The 21,040-nt window shown below is 41.3% G+C and overlaps 1 protein-coding gene across 7 annotated transcripts in view; it reads left to right on the top strand.

The window, feature by feature from the left end:
• COL15A1 (collagen type XV alpha 1 chain) overlaps nucleotides 1–21,040 on the top strand; it is a 328,870-nt gene that overhangs the window by 231,765 nt on the left and 76,065 nt on the right. For all 7 annotated transcript variants that reach the window (XM_045005761.1, XM_045005760.1, XM_045005762.1 and 4 more), the window contains 6 exons: nucleotides 1,286–1,348; nucleotides 3,530–3,565; nucleotides 4,065–4,199; nucleotides 7,529–7,597; nucleotides 16,685–16,729; nucleotides 20,324–20,368. In XM_045005761.1, the coding sequence (XP_044861696.1) occupies nucleotides 1,286–1,348; nucleotides 3,530–3,565; nucleotides 4,065–4,199; nucleotides 7,529–7,597; nucleotides 16,685–16,729; nucleotides 20,324–20,368 (393 nt within the window). The remainder of the gene's footprint in view (nucleotides 1–1,285; nucleotides 1,349–3,529; nucleotides 3,566–4,064; nucleotides 4,200–7,528; nucleotides 7,598–16,684; nucleotides 16,730–20,323; nucleotides 20,369–21,040) is intronic.

Raw genomic sequence — 21,040 nt, 5'->3', positions numbered from 1 at the left:
AGTTTAGCTACCAAACTCTTAAGTCTCTCTGAGCAGGTGCATAGTGAAAAATTTCAAAGGCTGATAACTTAGCCAAATTTGGAAACTCTTAATGGGGCTGGCAAAAGGCACATCCCTGACACCAGTTGGGGATCGTGATCTGAGCAGACAGCAAGGGCCCCACAGATTGAGAGTTCCAGTCTGCCACTGCGTAGCTTTTAATTCTTTCCCTCTACCTCTGGGTGTCCCTCCCGCGAATGATTTCCTTCATCATTCTCTATCTGGCTCTGTTTCTTTTTGAAATCCCTTTCCCTCTCTCTATTTTTTTATTCTTCCTCCCCCTTCCCCTTCCGTATTCTGTTGTCTCTTCTGTGCTTGCCCATGTTGGACCCTTCTTTCTCCTTTACACTGTGTGGCTGAGTTTCCCCATTTTTTCCTGCTCTCTTTCGTTCTCTCTTGTTTCTCCTTTCCTCTCCCCACAGTTCTTCCTGTGGCTCAGTCCCATTCACAAGGGCCCGCAAATTCCTTCCCAATTCTTCTTTCTTCCTTTCTCCAGGAGCCTCCTCCAGTTTCACTTAACATGTATTGGCCTGTCTGTGGGGGCAGACCCCCCAACTGTGGGGGTTGGGAACAGGGAAAAGGGCCTAAGGGAAGCTCTAAATTATATTGGCTAGAATGATCACTCTGCCAGCTGGAGATGGCTAGAGTGTTGCATGCTCCAGCCCACTGTGGCCACAGCCAGGGTCCTCTCAGGAATGCTGCTTATGGGATTTTTCTGTCCAATTTCCTGTATTTAAAAAAAAAAGTTGTAAATGGGCTTTTTACCAGTTCGGTGCCATCCAACGATTCCCTGATGTCAGGGGAATCGCTGAGTGCCCCGTTAGGGTGGCTCTTCACCCCGTTGGCACTGTCACTGTGGTGGAAAGGGGTAAGAGCTGGGATCCAGGATCTGGGCCGTGAAGTAGAGATGCCAACATTTCCAAGTAGACATAAGGCCGGATCCTGCACTCCTCAAACACTTAAACCTCTTGCTGATTGCAAGAAAAGCAGAATCAGGACCATAATAGCAAGCAATCTCAGTCCTTACATGAACGTTGTTTCTCATTAAGTATTAGTGTCACTCTTCAGTTGCATAAAGACCAACACGTCAGAAATGAAAACTCAGAAATACAAATCACTAGAGTAGAAGGTTACTAAAGCATATTAGAGTTTATTTTTTTAAGTTGTATTAGTTCAAATAAAGTCATTTGGGCAGAGTATTTTCTTTGTGATGGGGGCAGGTGCTTATATCTACTATCATTCGCAGGGGCCCCAAGGACATCCTGGACTTGATGGAATGGTTGGCCCTCCTGGAAAGAAAGGAGAAAAAGTAAGTTAAAAATCTAAGGTCTGAGTTCTGCATAAAATCTTTGTCACTTCTGAGCTGCAGGAAGCCCTGAATAATTTACTGAATCCAGTTCCTAATGCTTGTTAAAACATCTCAAATGGCTGTTTGAACAACCTTATAATGTCCTGTTGCGTCCAGTCCTATTTTTTTCAATAGATAATGTACAACAATTACATGTAATTCATCCATAGAAAGGCAGAGTAATAATTAGGTTTATGCAAGTAAAGTACATGGGGCAGGTGAAATCCATCCCTCCAGCCAAAAGTGGCCTATAGCTGCGGCACAACTCCCTACTGCGGATCATCCACTGCATTTTTGTGGGGCGCTAGGGTCACTGGAACTACTAAATTGTGGATTCTATAGTCCATTCTCATCTTCTCCTTCTGCCCGGGCCTGTATGTAAGCCACCTATATGGTGCTAATGTTGCCTACATTTGCAATTTTGTCGTGAGTGTTGCAATATTTGATGTTTTCTTAAAGCTTGTGCTTCTGGAGTCAAGTGATTGCATGAGAATATCTGTTTTCATTAAAATCAAGTAAGTTTCTGGCCCTTATTGTTGCAGAGAAAATCTGGAAAATGGGACCTAAGTGCACCCTAAAGGCTCAAAAACCAGAAGGCAAAGAAAAAGAACCCCAATATTTTCTTTAAAAAAATCTCAGGATATTTAAGCCAGTCTCATGATTTTGTTGATGCTGATTCACGAGTTTTGAATACTTAGGGTTGGCAGTACTGTGGTACAAATGGGGTGCTCGGGCCCCCTCTGTGTGGCTTTTCCAGTGATCCCCACACCGAGCCAACATGGACCAGAGAGAGTTAAAATAAGTTCCAGAGCTCAGGGCTTGATCTTGTGTCCTTTGTAGTCAATGGCAAAGTTCCCGTTGACTTCAGTAGGACAAGATCAGTTCCTCTGGGAGGGTCCTGAGAAGAATAAAGATGCCTGGTTACAGTAAACTAAATTAACCTGCATCTCAGATTTTAGAGTGAAAGTCTGGAAGGGAGAGGGGTTAATTGGAAGAATGCCATTTTCATTCAGAGCACGTTCCTCAGAAAGAGGGATAAGGCCAGTTGTCTTGTCTTTCGGAGCCTATTTTCCACACTGTATGTATTTGATAAGAATTAAATTATAAATGAAGCACTCTGCACGCTGCAGTTGCTCAAAGAACAGTCAGTGCACAGCAGCACCATCAAGTCTGCCAAATCCATTCCCACCTGTCGAAAGTAGTTTTACATGCTTCCTGTCGTTCCTTTTTCTAACAAATCAGTCTTTGTTTGTCTGCTATTGTTTTATTATTGCTGCTTACTCTATCTGTTGAGTGCTCATATGGTCAAAATTTCCATTGTCTGTCTGTGTAGGAGCTATAGTATTTGGCCAGCTATTATATGTATTGCTATTAATTCAGTTAGTGTGAATGGAAAAAATAGCTGTTTTCATACTCTGGGTTTCTGGGTATTCTGTAAACTGAATAGAAAGAGAACGGCAAGGAAAAGAGATGGAAAGTGTGAGAGAGGCTTCAGTAAAAGCTGAGTGAGGTAGAAGAACAGATTGATGTCAATCCATTGTAGAGTACATAAGCAGGCTGACATTTGCAGTGTCTGACCTGTGCCATTCAGAGAACACCGAATACAGGAACTCTGCTTGTTTATTAAGGTTCCTATATTCCTTTCAAACAGAGATTTGTCACAAATTGAGTGTGTATAAGAAAATCAGGTTGCTAGATTACCACAGTGGAACCATAAAAACATCTGTAGCAATGTTAGCATTCTTTGACTGGGCCATACTTACAATTTGCTTGGGATCAAATCCTGCTTCCATTGCATTCAATGAAAATTTTCCCATTGACTTCAATGAGGTGAAGATTTCATCCTTGATATTTGATTCTGTGTGGTCCAAACCTCTAAAACCTGCTGCAATAATCAAAATACTAGATTGCTTCCTGTCTGCAAACCACACTGGAAGCGCTAGTCATTTGCAGATGTAACTACTCAACTGAAGGTTGGATTTTTTAACCAGCAGCTTTAATGCTTATTATAAACCAGCATTATGACCTCAATAAATTCAACAACAAAGGTATTCACTGAGACCCGAATTAAGCGGAGCATATATCTGTGTTCTCTATGCCTAAATCATTTAATCCTGCTCTGACACTGGTTTTATTTTACAGGGTGATCAAGGTCTTCCTGGTGCAGTTGGCCCAAAGGTAAAAGGATCAAGCTTTGTTTATGTTGAAGTATAGCGTAACAACATCCTTCAGGTACAGTGTGTCACACACAGTTTGGCACTGTATTCTGCCTATCAAAAGTTTCCTGAAAACAGCTGAAAGAAAGCCAGGATAAAGCAGATTAACAAAATGAATATTTGTAATTTTTCAATATTTTTTTACCTGGGGCTCGAGATTCAGGGGACCTGGGTTCTATTCCCGACTCTGGCTACTGACCTGCTTTGTTGGGGCAAATGACTTCACCTCTCATTGTCTCCATTTCCCGTTTATAAAATGAGGTGAACCCTACATCACAAGGATGTTGCAAATCTTAATTCAATAATTTTTGAAAAGTGCTTTGAGATCCTTGGGTGGAAGAAGATTATTATTCTGCAACCTAATTAAATCAGTGAACATAATTTTCAGTCAAACAAATCCTGTAATCACACCTACGTGTTATAATTGTTCAGTAACATCATTTGTTGCCCTTTTGCTTTAGGGAGATGCTGGAGATATTGGATCACCAGGCCCAGAAGGCCAGGCAGGTGCTGATGGGCAGCCTGGAAAGCCTGGGCCTCAAGGACCACCAGGACCACCAGGGCCACCGGGCCCAGGCTATGGGTTTGGATTTGAGGTGCTCTTCTATTAAAAAGGTTAATTGTAGATGCAAAGTTATTGGCTCCAATGGAAGGACAGCATGCTCATTAACACTTTTCCTGTCTAACTATCTTTAAGACAAGTTTGATCACACTGAATACTATCCATAAAGTTTCTCTTCAGGTTTACTTTATTTTCTTCCAGTCTACAGATAAATTGTTCACTGTTTTTTATCTCAGTGGAACTTAGCCCTCTATTTGGCTGTAATTATTGTTCATTGCTGATTGCTTTCTTTAAGTTACTTTTATAGAAATATTCCGTGATCTTAATGCCAACAACAGAATTGTTGTGCTATAAACTAAAGCTCTTATCACACAATTTTCACAACCACTTTAGTAGTTTATTTTAGTGTGTAAATAATTTATAGGGTAGACTTAAAGATATGTGCTGCTGTTGTGCATTAAACCTGAGCTTCAGATTCTGCTTTAACATGCCAGTTTTCACTTGCTATCATTTTAGAGGCCATAAGTTTGGTTTAGGCAGGTCAGTTATGTAAGCCTGAAAGACACAAAATGCAGAAATTTGGTAGTGACCTCATGCAGTGTAATCCTCAATAGGAACATTTTCTCACGAAATCAAACAAATGAAGATTGCAAATTGACATTACATTTTATTTGTGCATATAGTGCCTCCTCCATTTTAAAATTTGAACTCACCGAGGGCTCAGTTCAGTCCTTTATCTGAAAACAGTTCATAGTGCAGAAAAATAGCTGAATCTCAGCACAGAGAGTGAAACATACTGTGGTAAATTATATCTTCCCTTTCTGGCAGACTTGGGGTAGAGGATCTGGCTGTGGTAGGGTTTTAAACATCCATATTTTTGCTAAGGTTGGCATTTAACCTCCATCTATGCCCATGTATGGGTCACCCTCTCTCTCTATGTTTGTGTTTTTCATCTACTGTTTGGCTGTTCAGTTCGAGAAAGGCTCTCTAGCTAATTTTTTTCTGTATGGGACATAATATACATCAGATCAGTAACCAAGATTAATTTTATGTGAGGAATAAACAATGTTTGGCTGACAATTGCAAACATCTTATCCAGGATAAAGTCGGGACCTTTAGAACTTCTCAGTTTTATCTGAGATATATAAATATGGTTTCCTCAGTGCTTGCATTGTTCCTTTATACTTCCCTATACTTACTCCAGGAAATACGCTGAATATGTTAAATATGGAGGTTATGTAACTGCCAGTGCTTATTTAAGGACAAATTCTGATACCCTTATTCACACCTTACTCCCCAAGTAATTCTGCTGAAGTCACTGTAACTATTCATGGACTAAGGTGCTACTAAAGCAAAATAAAGATACCAGAATCTGGCCAGTAGATATCTCAAGCAATTTATTCATTTTTAAGGAGCACCACTGTATTTGTTGTTTGCAATTGGTTCAGGAGGGGATGAGGACAGTTGGGAGCCAGTTATGGCCAGCCATGGTCCAAACCCCAACATAAGTCAGAGCCCCTAGGAGGGGCTCTCCCTTATGCCAGGTAACTAGGAACTCCAGCTAGGAACTAGCACCATCAACCCCTTCAGATCTGGTGTAACGTGGGGGTGCTCTGTCCCACCCCCATCATAGCCCCTGGGTAGTTGACATAGAAGCCAGCTTTGCCCCTTTAGCCCAGCTGAGAGGTCTCTTGTGCAGAGGGAATTTGTAGCTGGCCAATTAGGGCCAAATTTTGCCATTTTGCTGCCCCTAAGTCTGAGTGGTGTGAAGTTGCCAGAATTACAGGAGATAATCAGGATCGGGGCCCCATTGCATTGGCACCATACAGAGGTGTAGGAAGGGCTGGTTCCAACAACATAAATTGGCCAGCCAGCTCTGAGCTGGAATAGCAGAACTGTATTTGTTTAATCATAAGCCAGGAAGATCAGGATGATTGTCCTTTCCCCATTTCTAGAGGGAAATCCCATCTAGGAATAGACTTGCTGATCCTACATGATCATTTTGATTCCTGCTGCTGCCACCTGAAGACAATGTTGTGCCTGTTCTCAAGTTGGTATGCCAGTTTCGTTAGGGCAGTGCTAGCGTTTGGTTGGCAATCTGTTTATTGCCCTAAGCATGTCTCTTCTGCAAAGCACTGCTTTCAGCACTTGATAGCAGCTGTTATTAATTAAGTGCCAAAGCTGAGCTGCACTGGGGAAAGAAAGAGACTGGGTTTGCTGGCCCTTGTGCTTGCCAAAAGAACAGTCTGTATTGCAGAAGGTACCTGGTAAACCTATTAAAAACACATGAGTGTCAAAAATGACAGTGTGTTATATAAAACAGGCATTAGGCACTCTCTTTGATGGAAAAATATTGCCACAAGGAGACCAATTAAAGCGCAACGGAGTCAAGGTGAAGGAACATGCAACACAAGTGCATTCACCTTTGGGAAGTGAGCAAACAGCTAAACAGTTCAAAGCTCATAATCGCAACAGATATTTCATTTGGTATTTGATGCACTTTGACTTACAGTTTGTAGAAAGAAGGGGAAAAAATGGCTGAATGCTGCAGAGCCCTACTTTTCTGCCCTGATGGTGTGGTATGTAAGTGAGGTAGAAACAGATTGAGAAAGAGTGTTGCACTCTCCACTGCTGTAAAAGAATTGGCATGTATATAAAGAAAAAGCACATTTCCCGGTAATAGAGATCTGCCCTCTGCTTCAGCGAGCCTTTCCCCATGCATGGACATTGCTGTTCTCTCAGCTCATGCTCATTTCAGTGATCCTTGTGAATCGCCTTTTGCTTCCACAGTAATTGCAGGGAGGAAACCAATGTTCAATTGTGAGGGGAAGAAATAACTTTAGTTCTTGAATCACAATTAGGCTGCTTGGCAAAGTGCCTGCAGAGCCTCCTTTGCCAGAACAGATATAAATGTTTAAGCAATTTAGCTTTGAAAAGTAATTACAGTATGCACAGCTATACAAAGCAGCATAATGCTATGAGATAATTAAATGACAAAACACAAATCCGACACCAGAAATTAAATTAGTACAAAGTACTCTTGAAAATGGAAAGTTACTTTCACTCTGTTCTCCTGTTTTTTCAATGTGAAATAATGCAGAAGGTTGATAAAGTGACAAACCTATCACTCTGCGAGGTTCCCGATTGGCACAAAGGATCAGTGTGCTGTTCCCACATTTGAACATAGCTCACCTCTAACACTTAGCAGTGAACTGATAGAAAAATGGTTTTGGAGAAGAATTTAAAGTATGTTTGGTTTTTCTTCAGTGCCTTTGCTTTTTAAGATTCAAGTGGAAGTCCCGATATAAAATAGCTGTGAGTGTAAAATATAATGTTCGCTGATTCTCTTCTCTTTCACTATAGGACATGGAAGGCTCAGGGAGCATCAGTTTGTTGAGTGAACCCAGAATTCCAGGATCAAGAGGGCCAAATGTAAGATTTTTGGCTTGGGTTTTTATTTGGTTTTCAAAAAAAAATTGGTTGAAATATACTCCTCCCATTTTATATCCAGTCTGTCTGGAAGACTGGAATACTTTGAGTATGTGAACTAGTCCAGCTATATTATATTATTCTGAATTCATACAGAGCCAGGCTATTCTTTCTGTCTTAAGAAAAATGAGTAGTAGGAGGACCCAGATCTGTCTCACACAGGTGAAATCTGGAGAGAGTCTACTGGTTTTAATTGAGTTGCTCTAGATTTATATTGTACTAAATTATTATCAGGATGTTGCCCAGGAAATCTGTATAGTTTTCATGTAATTTTTTGGGGTATTCGATTAGTTTAAATATTTGCTGATCTGTTACAGTTTTAAAAGTTTATAGGATAAAGTGCAGTTTTTTTTCTGTATCTCCTTATCTGCTCCTTCCCATTAGCCTAAATACATGCTTTTTCTCACCTAAACATGAAAAAAACAAAACAAAAAAACCCCACTTCTCCTTCCTCCCTTTTTTCCCCTCCAGCCCCACTGATCAAGCTGTCTAGTTATGCAACCTTGATTTTTAAATTAAACTTTTTAGGAGAGAGAATTATTGTGTAAAGGTCAGTGAAAGGGTCTGCTCATTGTGTAGCAGCTGTCTAAATAAAACAATAACAGCAAAAACCCCAAACAAACAAACAGTGTTAGGCTATATAGATAGAGGAAATAATACTGAAGCGATTATAATCCCATTACTCAAATCTATCTGTGCCCACACTTAGAGTACTCTTATCAGTTCTGGTCATCCTGTCTCAAAAAAGAGGTATTTAAAAGAAAGGGACAATGGATGGACAATAAAAAGGATTAGTGGCCGGGAGTAGGTTCTTCATGAGGAGAGATTGAAAAGATTGAGAATGCTTAGTTTAGCGAGAAGATGAATAAGAGTGTACATGGCTGTGAAGTATAGACAATAATGAGGAGAAGGTAAATATACTCAGTTTCATAATTCAAGGTTAAGGGGATAGTCAGTGAAGTTGAAAGGCAACACATTTAAAACAGAGAAGAAAATAATCATTTTACACAATGTATAGCCGACCTGTGGAACTCACTGCCACAAGAGTGAAGTCAAAATCTTGTCAGGATTCAGCATGATTGGACATTTATACAGATAATAAAAACATCTCTAGTTACATTAGCTAGGATACAATTCTTTTTTTAGAATGAATGTGACACTCTTATGTATCCTGGCATAAGCCAACCTGTGACTGATTTCCCCTATGGGTAGTTTATTTCACAACTGTCCACTAATATGTTTCTTGCACCTTCTGAAACATCTGGAATGGTCCACTGTCCGTAACAAGATACTGAACTAGGCAGAGCACTGCTCTGGGCTGGAATGGCAATTTCTATGTTCTTCTTCTAACTCCCCATGTATCACCTATAATTTAGCTTTTAACCCCTCTATTCCATTTAAATTGGTTTTACAGAGGTCTCTAATGACCAGCTACTGATTGTCTAAAAGCCTGTTTTTCTGCCTTATACTCCTTTATCCTTTTCACTCTGCAGCCTTTGACATTGTAGGCTCTTCAGTATCCATGGTCACTGTTACTCTCTGCCGACTGTGACCACTTCTTGTTCATAATCTCCAAGATACAAACTCGGGGAGTTTGTGAAAACTCTTCTACTCCCTCCTCCATACCCCACAGGCTGGCAGGGCCGGCTCCAGGCACCAGCATTCCAAGCTGGTGCTTGGGGTGGCAATCTGCAAGGGGCGGCAGTCCCTGTTGTTTTGCCCCCAAGCAGCACACCGAATTCCCAGGGGCGGCTTCAGCTAAACATAGAAGCTGCCGCCGAATTGCCCCCGCCGCGGAAATGCGCCTGCCGGCCTAACGGCACACGGACTGCCCTCGCCCCCCACGGCGGCAATTCGGTGCACTGCTTGGGGCGGCGAAAACTGTAGAGCCGGCCCTGCAGGCTGGATTCCTTTATTTTCCAAAATTGCTTTCCTGAATTCTAATACTTTTTTGCTGTTGTGTTCTGTAAACTATATGAATTCAAAATGAACAATTAAATGAAATTGACACAAATTCACTGTTTCACTAATGTTCAGAAGCAGACTCTCAGACATGCATTCCATAGTGAAATGAAAGTAAGTCCTTAAAAGTGCAATTCAGTGCCCCACCGTATACGGACCTCGACTATAATTGGCAGACCTGTGAAACACGCCAGTTGGAATGACACGCTGGGTTAATGTTCTAGCTTTCACTGTCAGAGACTTAGCTATAAATTCTGACTTTTAGGTCACATAGAATAATTAATTATGGCATTTGTTTATATCACAAAGCCATCATATGTTTGGGCACAATAGGATGTTTCTGCTTAAAAACAGTTGAAGACTGGAAGAGTAGGGGATCTTGCAGGTGGGGGCTGAAGTGGATTAAGAATGCCGCACATACCTGCCCTCTCTGTGCTTGGCTTAACAGCTGTGTTAGTTGCTCAGTTTCATGAGCATTGCACCAGTGAAAATAAACACGGGACCTAGCGGTTATGTAGGCTTTTTCCCATTCTGATGTAAGCTGTAGAGTTCTGCACAGAGTTCATATCACGGGCAGTTGGGTTTTTTTGGCATATTTGAGCCAGATTCACTCTGCCTAGAGCAGGAAAGTACCAAATGCAGTCAGGGCTGGAGCATGGTACTGTTTCCTCCATCACCCTCCCTAGAATTTTTGCCAGTCTGGGCAACTCTAAAATCCACCAGGGACTTCATGGGAGTGCTCTCAGTGGGGGTGCACTGAATCAGTGTGTTCCCAGCCACCTTGGTCATGCAGTGCCACCCACTATTAATGCTGTGTTACCTGGTGGAGGGCAGGTTTCTGCCATTTCCCACATCACAACTGCCCTCTTTGCAGACTTTGCTGCTGTGCGTTCCCTCCATTCAAAGCCAGTGTCACTTTGGGGGAAGGGACCTGCCATTGTGAGCTACTTACATCCTATAAAACCTCTAGAGGTTTCTGCCTGTGTTAAAAAGAAGATTGTCTGCTTCTAAGAGGATTTTAATTAAAGCCAGCTATTAGGAGGTACTTTGGATTTGTTTGTACTGCATCTGTTCTGTCACAATTTCTTTAGATGGGATTGTAATTTCTCAAAGACACTGAACAAAAGATTCATATTATCATTTTGTGTGTAATTTATAGCAATGATTATAAAACAGTGACAATCTGCTGTATAGTTTATATAAACCTTTAATTCAACCTTGTATTAAGAAATTGGTAGTTCTGTTTAAAGCAGTGGTGCAAAGCCTATTTGGTGAAGAGGGCTGAATTCTGTTTTTAATTATAGTCTGTGGGCTGGGCTATAATTTTAGGGCTCTCTACTCTTTCTCCCCCCCCCCCCCGCCCAAGATTAAGGGTAGAATATGGCTTTTATGTAGTAAATAAATATTTAATTAGGGCTGTCGATTAATCACAGTTAATTCACGCAATTATCTAAAAAATTATTCTGGATTAATTTTTTAAATTGTGATTAATCACAGTTTTAATCGCACTGTTAAACAATAGATACCAATTGAAATTTATTAAATATTTTGGATGTTTTTCTACATTTTCATATATATTGTATTCTGTGTTGTAACTGAAATCAAAATGTATATTATTTTTATTACAAATATTTGCACTGTAAAAATGATAAACAAAAGAAATAGTATTTTTCAATTCACCTGACAAGTACTGTAGTGTAATCTCTTTGTCGTGAACGTGCAATTTACAAATGTAGATTTTTTTATTACATAACTGCATTCAAAAACAAAACAATGTAAAACTTTAGAGCCTACAAGTCTACTCAGTCCTATTTCTTGTTCAGCCAATTGCTATGACAAACACATTTGTTTACATTTACAGGAGATAATGCTGCTCGCTTCTTATTTACAGTGTCACCAGAAAGTGAGCATTTGTATGGCACTTTTGTAGCCAGCATTGCAAGGTATTTACATGCCAGATATGCTAAACATTTGTATGCCCCTTCATGCTTCGGCAACCATTCCAGAAGACATGCTTCCATGCTGATGAGGCTCATTAAAAAAAATGTGTTAACTAAATTTGTGACTGAACTCTTTGGCGGGGGAGAGGGGAGGGGAAAGAATTGTATGTCTCCTGTTCTTTTTACCCTTATTCTGCCATATATTTCATGTTATAGCAGTCTCAGTTGATGACCCAGCACATGTTGTTCATTTCAAGAACACTTTCACTGCAGATATGACAAAATGCAAAGAAGGTACCAATGTGAGATTTCTAAAGATAGTTACAGCACTTCACCCAAAGTTTAAGAATCTGAAGTGCCTTCCAAAATCTGAGAGGGATGAGGTGTGGAGCATGCTTTCAGAAGTCTTAAAAGAGGAACACTCTGATGCAGAAACTACAGAACCCGAACCACCAAAATAAAATAAAATAAAAATCAACCTTCTGCTGGTGGCATCTGACTCAAATAATGAAAATGAACATGCATCAGTTCACACTGCTTTGTGTTATTATCAAGCAGAACCCGTTAGCAGCATGGATGCATATCCCCTGGAGTGGTGATTGACGCATGAAGGGACATATGAATCTTTAGGGCATCTGGCATGTAAGTATCTTGCGATGCCAGCTACAACAATGCCATGAGAATGCCTAGTCTCACTTTCAGGTGATATTGTAAACAAGAAGTGGGCAGCATTATTTCCTGCAAATGTAAACAAACTTGTTTGGTTGAACAAGAAGTAGGACTGAGTAGACTTGCAGGCTCCAAAATTTTACATTGTTTTATTTCTGAATGCAGGTTTTTTTTACATAATTCTACATTTGCAAGTTCAACTTTCATGATGAAGAGATTGCACTACAGTACTTGTATTTTTCAGTTTACCTAATACTATTTATTTTGGGGTTTTTTACAGTGCAAATACTTGTAATCAAAATAATCAAAAATAAATATAAAGTGAGCAGTGTACACTTTGTATTCCGTGTTGTTATTGAAATCAGTATACAGTAACTCCTCACTTAAAGTTGTCCCGGTTAACATTGTTTCATTGTTATGTTGCTGATCAACTAGAGAACATGCTCGTTTAAAGTTGTGCAATGCTCCCTTATAACATTATTTGACAGCCGCCTGCTTTGTCCACTGCTTGCAGGAAGAGCAGCCTGTTGGAGCTGGTGGGGGGTGGGAACCAGGGTGGACCGGTAGTCCCTCCATCAGCTCTCCGTTCCCCTAAGTTCCCTGTGCTGCAGCTGCCCAGCAGGCTATCAATTACTGGCAGTTCAGCTGTCCCTCCTCCCACTGCCATGTGCTGCTCCTGCCCTCTGCCTTGGAGCTGCTCCCGGGAGCCTCCTGCTTGCTGTGCGAGGGGCTAATGTCAGGGTGTCCCTCTCCCTCCTACTCCTGCCTCCCGCTTACCCCATCTCCATATAGTGGGGATGGGGGACACGAGAGGGTTCAGGACTGAGGGAGCTTGCTGGTAGCAGCTGATGTTTCAACTTGCTGATCTACTTAAAAAGGCAATGTACTTAGAGTGCGCTCAGCATACTTAAAGGGGCAATACACATCTCTCTCTCACACACAGGGTGTGTGTCTCTGTCTGCCATGCTGTCTCCCCTCCCCCCTCCATTTGTGCTGCCTTGTAGCGTGTGAGGCTACATTAACAACGTGTTAACCCTTGAGGGCTCAGCTGTTCTAGTTCATCATTTAGCAGTAAGGCATCCCTGGGAAATATCCCACCCTCTGACTCCACCACCTCAACCAAGCTTCACAATCCTCATTGCTGTGTACAGTATTAAATTGTTTGTTTAAAACTTATATATATATATATAGTGTGTGTGTACAGATAGATAGATAGATATAGATATATAGTCTTTTGTCTGGTGAAAAAAATGTCCTTGGAACCCAGCCCCCCCACACCATTACATTAATTCATATGGGGAAATTGGATTTGCTTAACACCGTTTCTCTTAAAGTCACATTTTTCAGGAACATAACTACAACGTGAAGCGAGGAGTTATTGTATTTGAAAATGTAGAAAACATCCAAAAATATTTAAATAAATGGTGTTTTATTATTGTTTAACTGGGTGATTAATCACAGTTAATGTTTTTAATCAGTTGACAGGCCTGTATTTAATTATTTGTTCAGTGCCTTGTTATCATATTCAACTTCACTTACATCACTCTGACCCCTTCTCCTTCATATCTGCTCAAATGATCAACAGTGGGACAGTTAATGTTGACATCCAAGTGTCATCATTGGGCTTTAGAGCTGACACCCTATTGAGATTAAGAAGCAGGGGAGTTCACACCTCTGAGTCATTGTTTCAGGCTGTCTGCAGACTCAGAAACACAGCACTGCATTGGTTATACCTGCAAGGGCCGCTCTGCTTTCAGGATGTTAACAAAAGCAGCTGTATCTGTAAATGTTAAGTCAGAGAACCCTCTCTCTCCAAACTGTCTTAGGATACTACCCCAAATTCTATGTGACTCTGAGAGACTTCACTCCACCTCAAGTACGTTCCACAACCTTTTATAAGAACATGAGCTTTGATTGTCACTCAGTCACCAGCTGGAAGTAGTTACTCAAAAACTCCTTGGGTTTGACTCCCTACTATATGTCTGTAAAACATAACCATATTTTAATCTGTTCCATTCAGAAGGAACTTCTTTTGAGACAATAGGTGATCCAGTGTGGATCAGGACTGTATTATAATGTATACATGCACAGGAACTGAGTTAGGGCGGTGCTGGCAACCTTAACTTTGTCATTTCCTGACTTTTGCATGTCTCATTTTGCAACCTTGGAATTCTTTTGTATTTAATTTTGTGCATTCTTTACAAAGGAAAATGAAGCAACAAAGACTTTGTGCTATGTTTATCTATTTTGCCAGATATCAGTGGAGAGCTCTGTAGTGCATAATATGTGCAGTTGGTGAGACAAGTGCTCCTGCCTTATTTCATGAACCCCTTTCTATGGGCTTATCTACACTTGAAATCCTACAGCAGCACAGCTGCACTGCCTATGCCGACGGAAGTGTTTCTTCCCTCATGGCAGGTCTACATTAAAAACTTGCATCATCACTTACACTTGCACTGTAGTGCTTCTGGTGAAGATGCTCTAAGCCAGGGGTCTCAATAACGTGGCCTGCGGGCCGCATGTGGCCCATGGAGTTATTTGCTGCAGCCCACCAAGCACCCCGTGCCCCCCCCACAACTGGAGTTATTTCCTGCGGCTCCCAAGCTCCCCTCACCCACCGCCCCCCAGCGCACCATGTCCCTGCTCCTCTACCTACCTCTAGGTGCTTCCCGCTTCCAAACAGCTGTTTGGCGGCACTTAGCACTTTCCAGAAGGGAGGGGGAAGGAGCGGAGAGCTGCGCGCTAAGGGGAGGAGGTGGAGAAGAGGTGGGGCAGGGGTGGGGATTTGGGGAAGGGGTTGGAATAGGGGCAGGAGGGGGCGGAGTTGGGGTGGGGACTTTGAGGAAGGGGTTGGAAGAGGCAGGGCAGGGGCGGGGCCTCATGGAAGGGGTGGAGTGGGGTGTGGGCAGAGGGGGGGCTTTTGTACTTTATATGAAAAGGTGTCAGTGATGCGTCCCTCAGGCCAATGTACTAGTCCTCATGTGGCCCTCATGGTGATCTGAGTTTGAGGTCCCTGTTCTAAGATGATGGGGGAGAGCTCACCCATCTGTTTAATAACTCTGCCTCCATGAGAGGCGGTAGCTATGTCATTGGGAAGGGCTCTCCTGAGCTGTCTACACCCTCACGTAGGTCGGTATAACAACGTCACTCAGGGGTGTGGATTATTCACACTCCTGAGTAATGTAGTTATACTGAAGTAATTCTATAGTGTAGACCGGGGCTCAGCATAGCTAATCCAGCTCTCCACAAAGTGGAGGTCGATGGAAGAATTCTTCCTTCTACACTGGGAGTTAGGTTGACTTAACTATGCTGCTCTGGGAGTGGATTTTTCACACCCTTGTGGGATATAGTTAAACCAACTTAATTTTCTAGTGTAGCCCAGGCCTCTTTCAAATGGAATAAGGCAGCACTCTTTTGGCACCAATACTTATTGCACTGAAGAAGGCAGTGCAACCTCACTAACTCAAGAGAAAGGAACAACACTGCCTAGGAACTTTCCTAATCTTAGGCCAGGTCTATACTAGGAAATTAGGTCATATAACTACATTGCTCAGGGGTGTGAAAAATGGACACCCTTGAGCAATACAGTTAAACCAACCTAACCCATGGTGTAGATAGCGCTAGGTCTATGGGAGAATTCTCCTGTCAACCTAGCTACCGCCTCTCAGGGAGGTGGATTACCTAAACTGACAGGAGAACCCCTTCCCTTGGCGTAGGTAGTGTCTTCACTGAAACACTGTTGGGGTGCAAATGCACTGCTGCTGGAGTATTTTAAGAGCAGACCTGCCCTAAGCATTCAGAGACAGAAAAAACAAACAAACAATGGCAGTTTAAGTGGTTGCATTACAAAAATTCAGTGCGTATGCACAAAGTAGGGTTTTTTAAATGTTTATAATGTTGACAAATCACAAGCAGTTTTCACCAGAACACCAAAAGTCACCTCTGCAAGATAGGGAATACTGTCACTTCCTGCCAAATGTTACATTTGACCATCTAACACCACTTCCAGGCTCAGGCTGCTCAAAAGAAAGGTCACAAAGATATGTTTTATAATGGGGACAGTATATATATTTTTATTCTCCCCAATCTTTAACAATGGCAACATCATTTTGATTTAAACTTTTCAAAAATATTGCTCCCAGGCTGAGAACTTACCTTCAGAATTTCAGCCAGTTATGTAAGTGATTGGAAAAAAATATATATAAGCAACTCCTTAGAGTGGAAATACTTGGGCAACTTAAATATAGCTATCACTATATACTCTGCCTATTACAAGAAAATATTAAACTGACAGACTTCAAAATATCTAACCAATTTTTTTTTTGCATTTTAATTCTTTCTGTTGACACAGCTACTAAAAGACTTTTCTATGGTTGTGATTGTGAGCTTGTTTGTTACTGAGAAAAAAGGAATATGAAATTATATATTGATATATCAGTAAACTCAGAATACTTTGTAGGGTCCTGTTGGGGAGACTGGACAGCGTGGGCCAATGGGACCAAAGGTAACTGATATAACAGACTACATCTGAAAGCCAGAATATTTTTGTGTTTTGCATTTTCCACTTTAGTTTGCCATATTTAGAGTAATTCAGGTCACTTTTGCTTTTGCTCTTTTGCACCAAAGCTTTCTCTCTTTAAAAAACAAACAAAAAAGTGCTTTCTGGTTAACATTGACATGTCCTAAATACCATGGGCCAAATTTTTCTTTCAGTAGCAAGGGTGTAATTTTAGAGTTTGCTTTAATAGCATTATTCCAAAGTAGTGAAAGCAGTATTTTGCCCTGAGTGTTTAGCTAAACATGTTGTTAAATGCAATATGTAAGGCCTTTCATTTCCAAATGTTATTTATTTATTAATTTTCCAGGAATATATCAGTTTTTATTTCAAGAATTTAAAAACGGGTGAAAATCAATGCAAAAAACCTATCATGGTTTTCCAGGTAAATATCAGGTTTAGTACTGGGGGTTGGGAGGACAGAAAGAAAGCAACCATTAGGCTCTGTCTACACCACCACTTATATTGGCAAAATTTATGTCACTCAGGAGTGTGACTATTCCACTCCCATGAGCGACATAAGTTACACTGACATAAGCGCTAGTGTGCACAGAGCTATACCGATGGGAGAGCTGTCTCCTATCGGCATAGAGCGTCTTCACCACGCACGCTGTAGCAGCACAGCTGCGGCGCTGCACATGTAGACGTGCCCTTACAGAAAAGTTTATTGTTTATGAAACCGTTATATCCCCATTGCAAAAAAACTTCTTTTTACAAAACAGTTTACTGTTGACTTGAGCAGTTACTCTTGATATAAGGTCTTCAGTGTGAATTCCGAAAGTCCTGGCTTGTGTAGACTCACAGCAGCTTTTTCAGAGAGTCTCAGCACTTCTCAGCTCACTCCGTGGGCCCATGGAGATTGGTGTGATCTGTTCCCAGCCCAGGGAGAGGAGGGGGCTCTGTCCAGCTAGTGAAGTGGACCCAGCTCTGTGCCCTGGGGTTCCTCTCTAAGCCCAGCTACTCACTGGGGCCATCTTGGGGATGCAGGGGCCTATTGAGGAAGACAGGTTGCCTGATAAACTGGCAGTGGGTGGGAGGGAGGGGATTCCTGGCAGGGGGGAGGGAGATGGGTGGAAAGGATTGTCCTGCAAATGTGTGTGTGGGGGGGGAAGGGGACGAGACTGTATGTCCTGGGGCCATGCTGAAGAGCTGGGATCAGGAGGGGCCAGTTCTCAGCGATACAGCTTTCCCCTGCCTATCTCACTCCCGCACTGTGCAGCTGAGAGAGCCACCAACTGGCAGTTGTTCTCCTCTGCACAGGCATGCTGAGGAGGCCGGCAGAGAGTCGGTGATGTGGGGACCTAGGTCTGGGGAGTTTGAGCAGCTGAAAAATCCAAATTCTGAATTTTTCAAAACCCAGGAATTTTTTGGAGGTTTTCAGTAAAAGCCAGGGGCCCTAGTTATATGGTACATATTGTACAGTATCTCAATAAATAAACACCAAGGCCAGAACATTCTAACTTGAGAGCCTATGGGTAGGCACCTTAGTTTATATTTAGGCACCTGCGTAAGTAGCCTGATTATAGAGAAGCTGCACACATACAATGCCTATGGAAGTCAGAGAAAGCTGCAAGTGCTCACCACCCAGCAAATTGGAATACTCAGGGCCAGATCATGCTCAGACCCTGTAAGGTCAGTCTGAATAGGACTTAGAAAAGAACATGAGGTTCCCCTGGTGGCGTTTCCTCTGAACTCTTCAGTCAGAGCATCCAGCCTTGCTTATCCTGACTAGCAATCACCACAAATCCAGTTCAGGACGTCTTAAAGCTACACTTGTTGCATAAGGAAAGCGAGGAATCATAATGCAAACATGCTAGAATAATATCACTAGATGGGCAATAATAGGTGATTTTTGTTGGAAGGACTGGCTGTAATATGGCAGGAGAAATCCGTTGTTTTATCCCATTGTGTTTTGGCTCAATGCAGTCCCTCTTTGTCCTTTGTTAGCTCAAGGTTACATGTTACAGCTCCCAAAATGTGTGGGTATCTGAGTGCCAGGAAGTGACTCTGCTTTCTAGAAAATCCTACCTTTCTTGTCTTCCAAAAGACCCACCGCTTGTAACCACAGTGACAGAGAAAGCTAGGATGGTCTGTGATGAAAGAACTGGAATGGGATTTACAAGATATTTCCAGATTTCCTATGTGACCCTTGGGCAAGTTACTTAATCTCTCTATGCCTCACCTCCTCATCTTTAAAATGGGGGTAATAGTTGGTTGCCTCACAAGGATGTTGTTAGGATAAATTCATTTATATGTGAAAAGTACTTGTGGCACCTTAGAGACTAACAAATTTATTTCAGCATAAGCTTTCGTGGGCTACAGCTCACTTCTTTGGATGCATAGAATGGAACACACAGACGGAAGATATTTATACATACAGAGAACATGAAATGGTGGAAGTATGCATACCGACTGTAAGAGTCCAATCAATTGAGATGAGCTATCATCAGCAGGAGAAAAAAAACTCAGGCCCAGATCCTCAAAGGTATTTAGGTGCCTAATTCCCATGGAGTTAGGCACCTAAATATCTTTGAGGATCTGGGCCTCAGATACTAATGGGATGTGCCTAGATGAATAGGTGGTCACATGTCTATTATATTTGTCTCCCAAACCAGTTTTGCATGACATACCTTCCCCTCAGTAGCCAGCAGAAATGGACAATAAGCCATTTTCTCTTGGATTGCTGTTTTTCGGTCTGACATAATCCTGTTATTCACTTTATGGATTTTAACACATTGACTATTACCCCCCTATTTAAAACAAGCCTTTTGTTGACAGCTCTTGAGTGATTCCTGCCCAGACAATGAAAGTAATTTACTCCAGTGCAAAGTGGGTATAAAGTGGATGTACAGTGTCACTATTCTGAGCCAGTTGTAGGGTTTTGCACCCACTTTTCACAGATGAAGCTGGTTTTCATTAACATGTGAAATCAGATGCAAAATGCAGTTTTCATGTACTCTGAGTGACAAAAGGCTCTAGAAATCCAACTAGAAATCACATGGAGTTTAATGTCCAACTAAGTGATAAGTTTAGTACAACATAACTCATCATATTTTTAGATGGAGCTATCCATCCCAGATCAATTATGTGACTTTAATTCATAGCACAGGTGTGGTCATCTACCATAGTGACCCTAATGTTCTGTTTCCAGCTGATAAGTAGGTGTCCAAAATCTGTTTTTATGGATAATGAGATCATTGATTATTATGAAAAACTTTTTTCCACCAGAAGCCAGTGAAGTCTAATTATCATGAATAAAAGCATTCCTAAAAGAATATTTTTGGAAGATTTTTCAGCAAACTCATTATGTCTCGGGCCTGATTCATCAATGCATTATTTCTATTTTAAACTGGTGTAATTTTGTTGAAATCAACATATTTCCATTCTCTCTGTAAGGAAAGTGGAGTTACACTACCATAAAGTTGTAGTAATGCAGACCTGAAGAGAGCACTTTATTTAATTCTAAACAAGCAAGAGTTTTTTTAATCACTGTAGTTGTACTGCATTTTGATATTTAACATGACTTATGTATCTGCATTTCAGGGAGAAAAGGGGGATACTGGTCCACCAGGTATAGCAGGTTTAAAGGTGGGGAACTCATTTAACTTGATTTACAAATGTGTTGTTTTTTCTGCTTAGTTATTTTCTTTATGCACTAAAATGATGGTAAATGTTGATTACATTGACAGAATTCTAATTATACACATACACACAATTCCCAGGGATGTTTTGAAGTACCTGAGTTGAATTATCATTGTCTGTAAACTGTGTGATCTGTTGACTGATGCTCTGATGTTTAAAATATTCTGGGTCTGATTCACTATTGAGTTACTCCAGTTGTACACCAGTATGACTCCAGTGTAATCAACAGAGTTACGGTGGTGTAAAACTGGATTAAAGCAATGACTAATCTGACCCTCTGTTTGCTGAACTTTTATCACAGTTTTATCATAAAGCACCTGCTTGTTTTAATAAAACAACATAATGTATTGGCTGCTGCTTGTTACAAATTCCATCTGCTGTACATATTTTGAATGTGCAGCAATCTGTATGGAGATGCCATTTCTGTACAATCAGAGAATACATTTCTTAAAAACACATTTCATTAAGACATTTGCCAGCATGCTAATTAAAGACAATGTACGGATGTTTAGGAAAGTTATCTTGAGCTCTTTTGTTTTCTGCAAGGATCTAACTAATTTTCTTGTGTGAACTATAGTTGAAGAAAGTGTTCTGCTTTATGGCCCTTCCTCCAGTAAT

The sequence above is a fragment of the Mauremys mutica genome, chromosome 2, assembly GCF_020497125.1.
Source record: "Mauremys mutica isolate MM-2020 ecotype Southern chromosome 2, ASM2049712v1, whole genome shotgun sequence".
Classification (NCBI taxonomy): Eukaryota; Metazoa; Chordata; order Testudines; family Geoemydidae; genus Mauremys; species Mauremys mutica.
The sequence above is the reverse complement of the archived record's forward strand: the minus strand, read 5'-3'. Positions and strand labels throughout refer to the sequence as shown.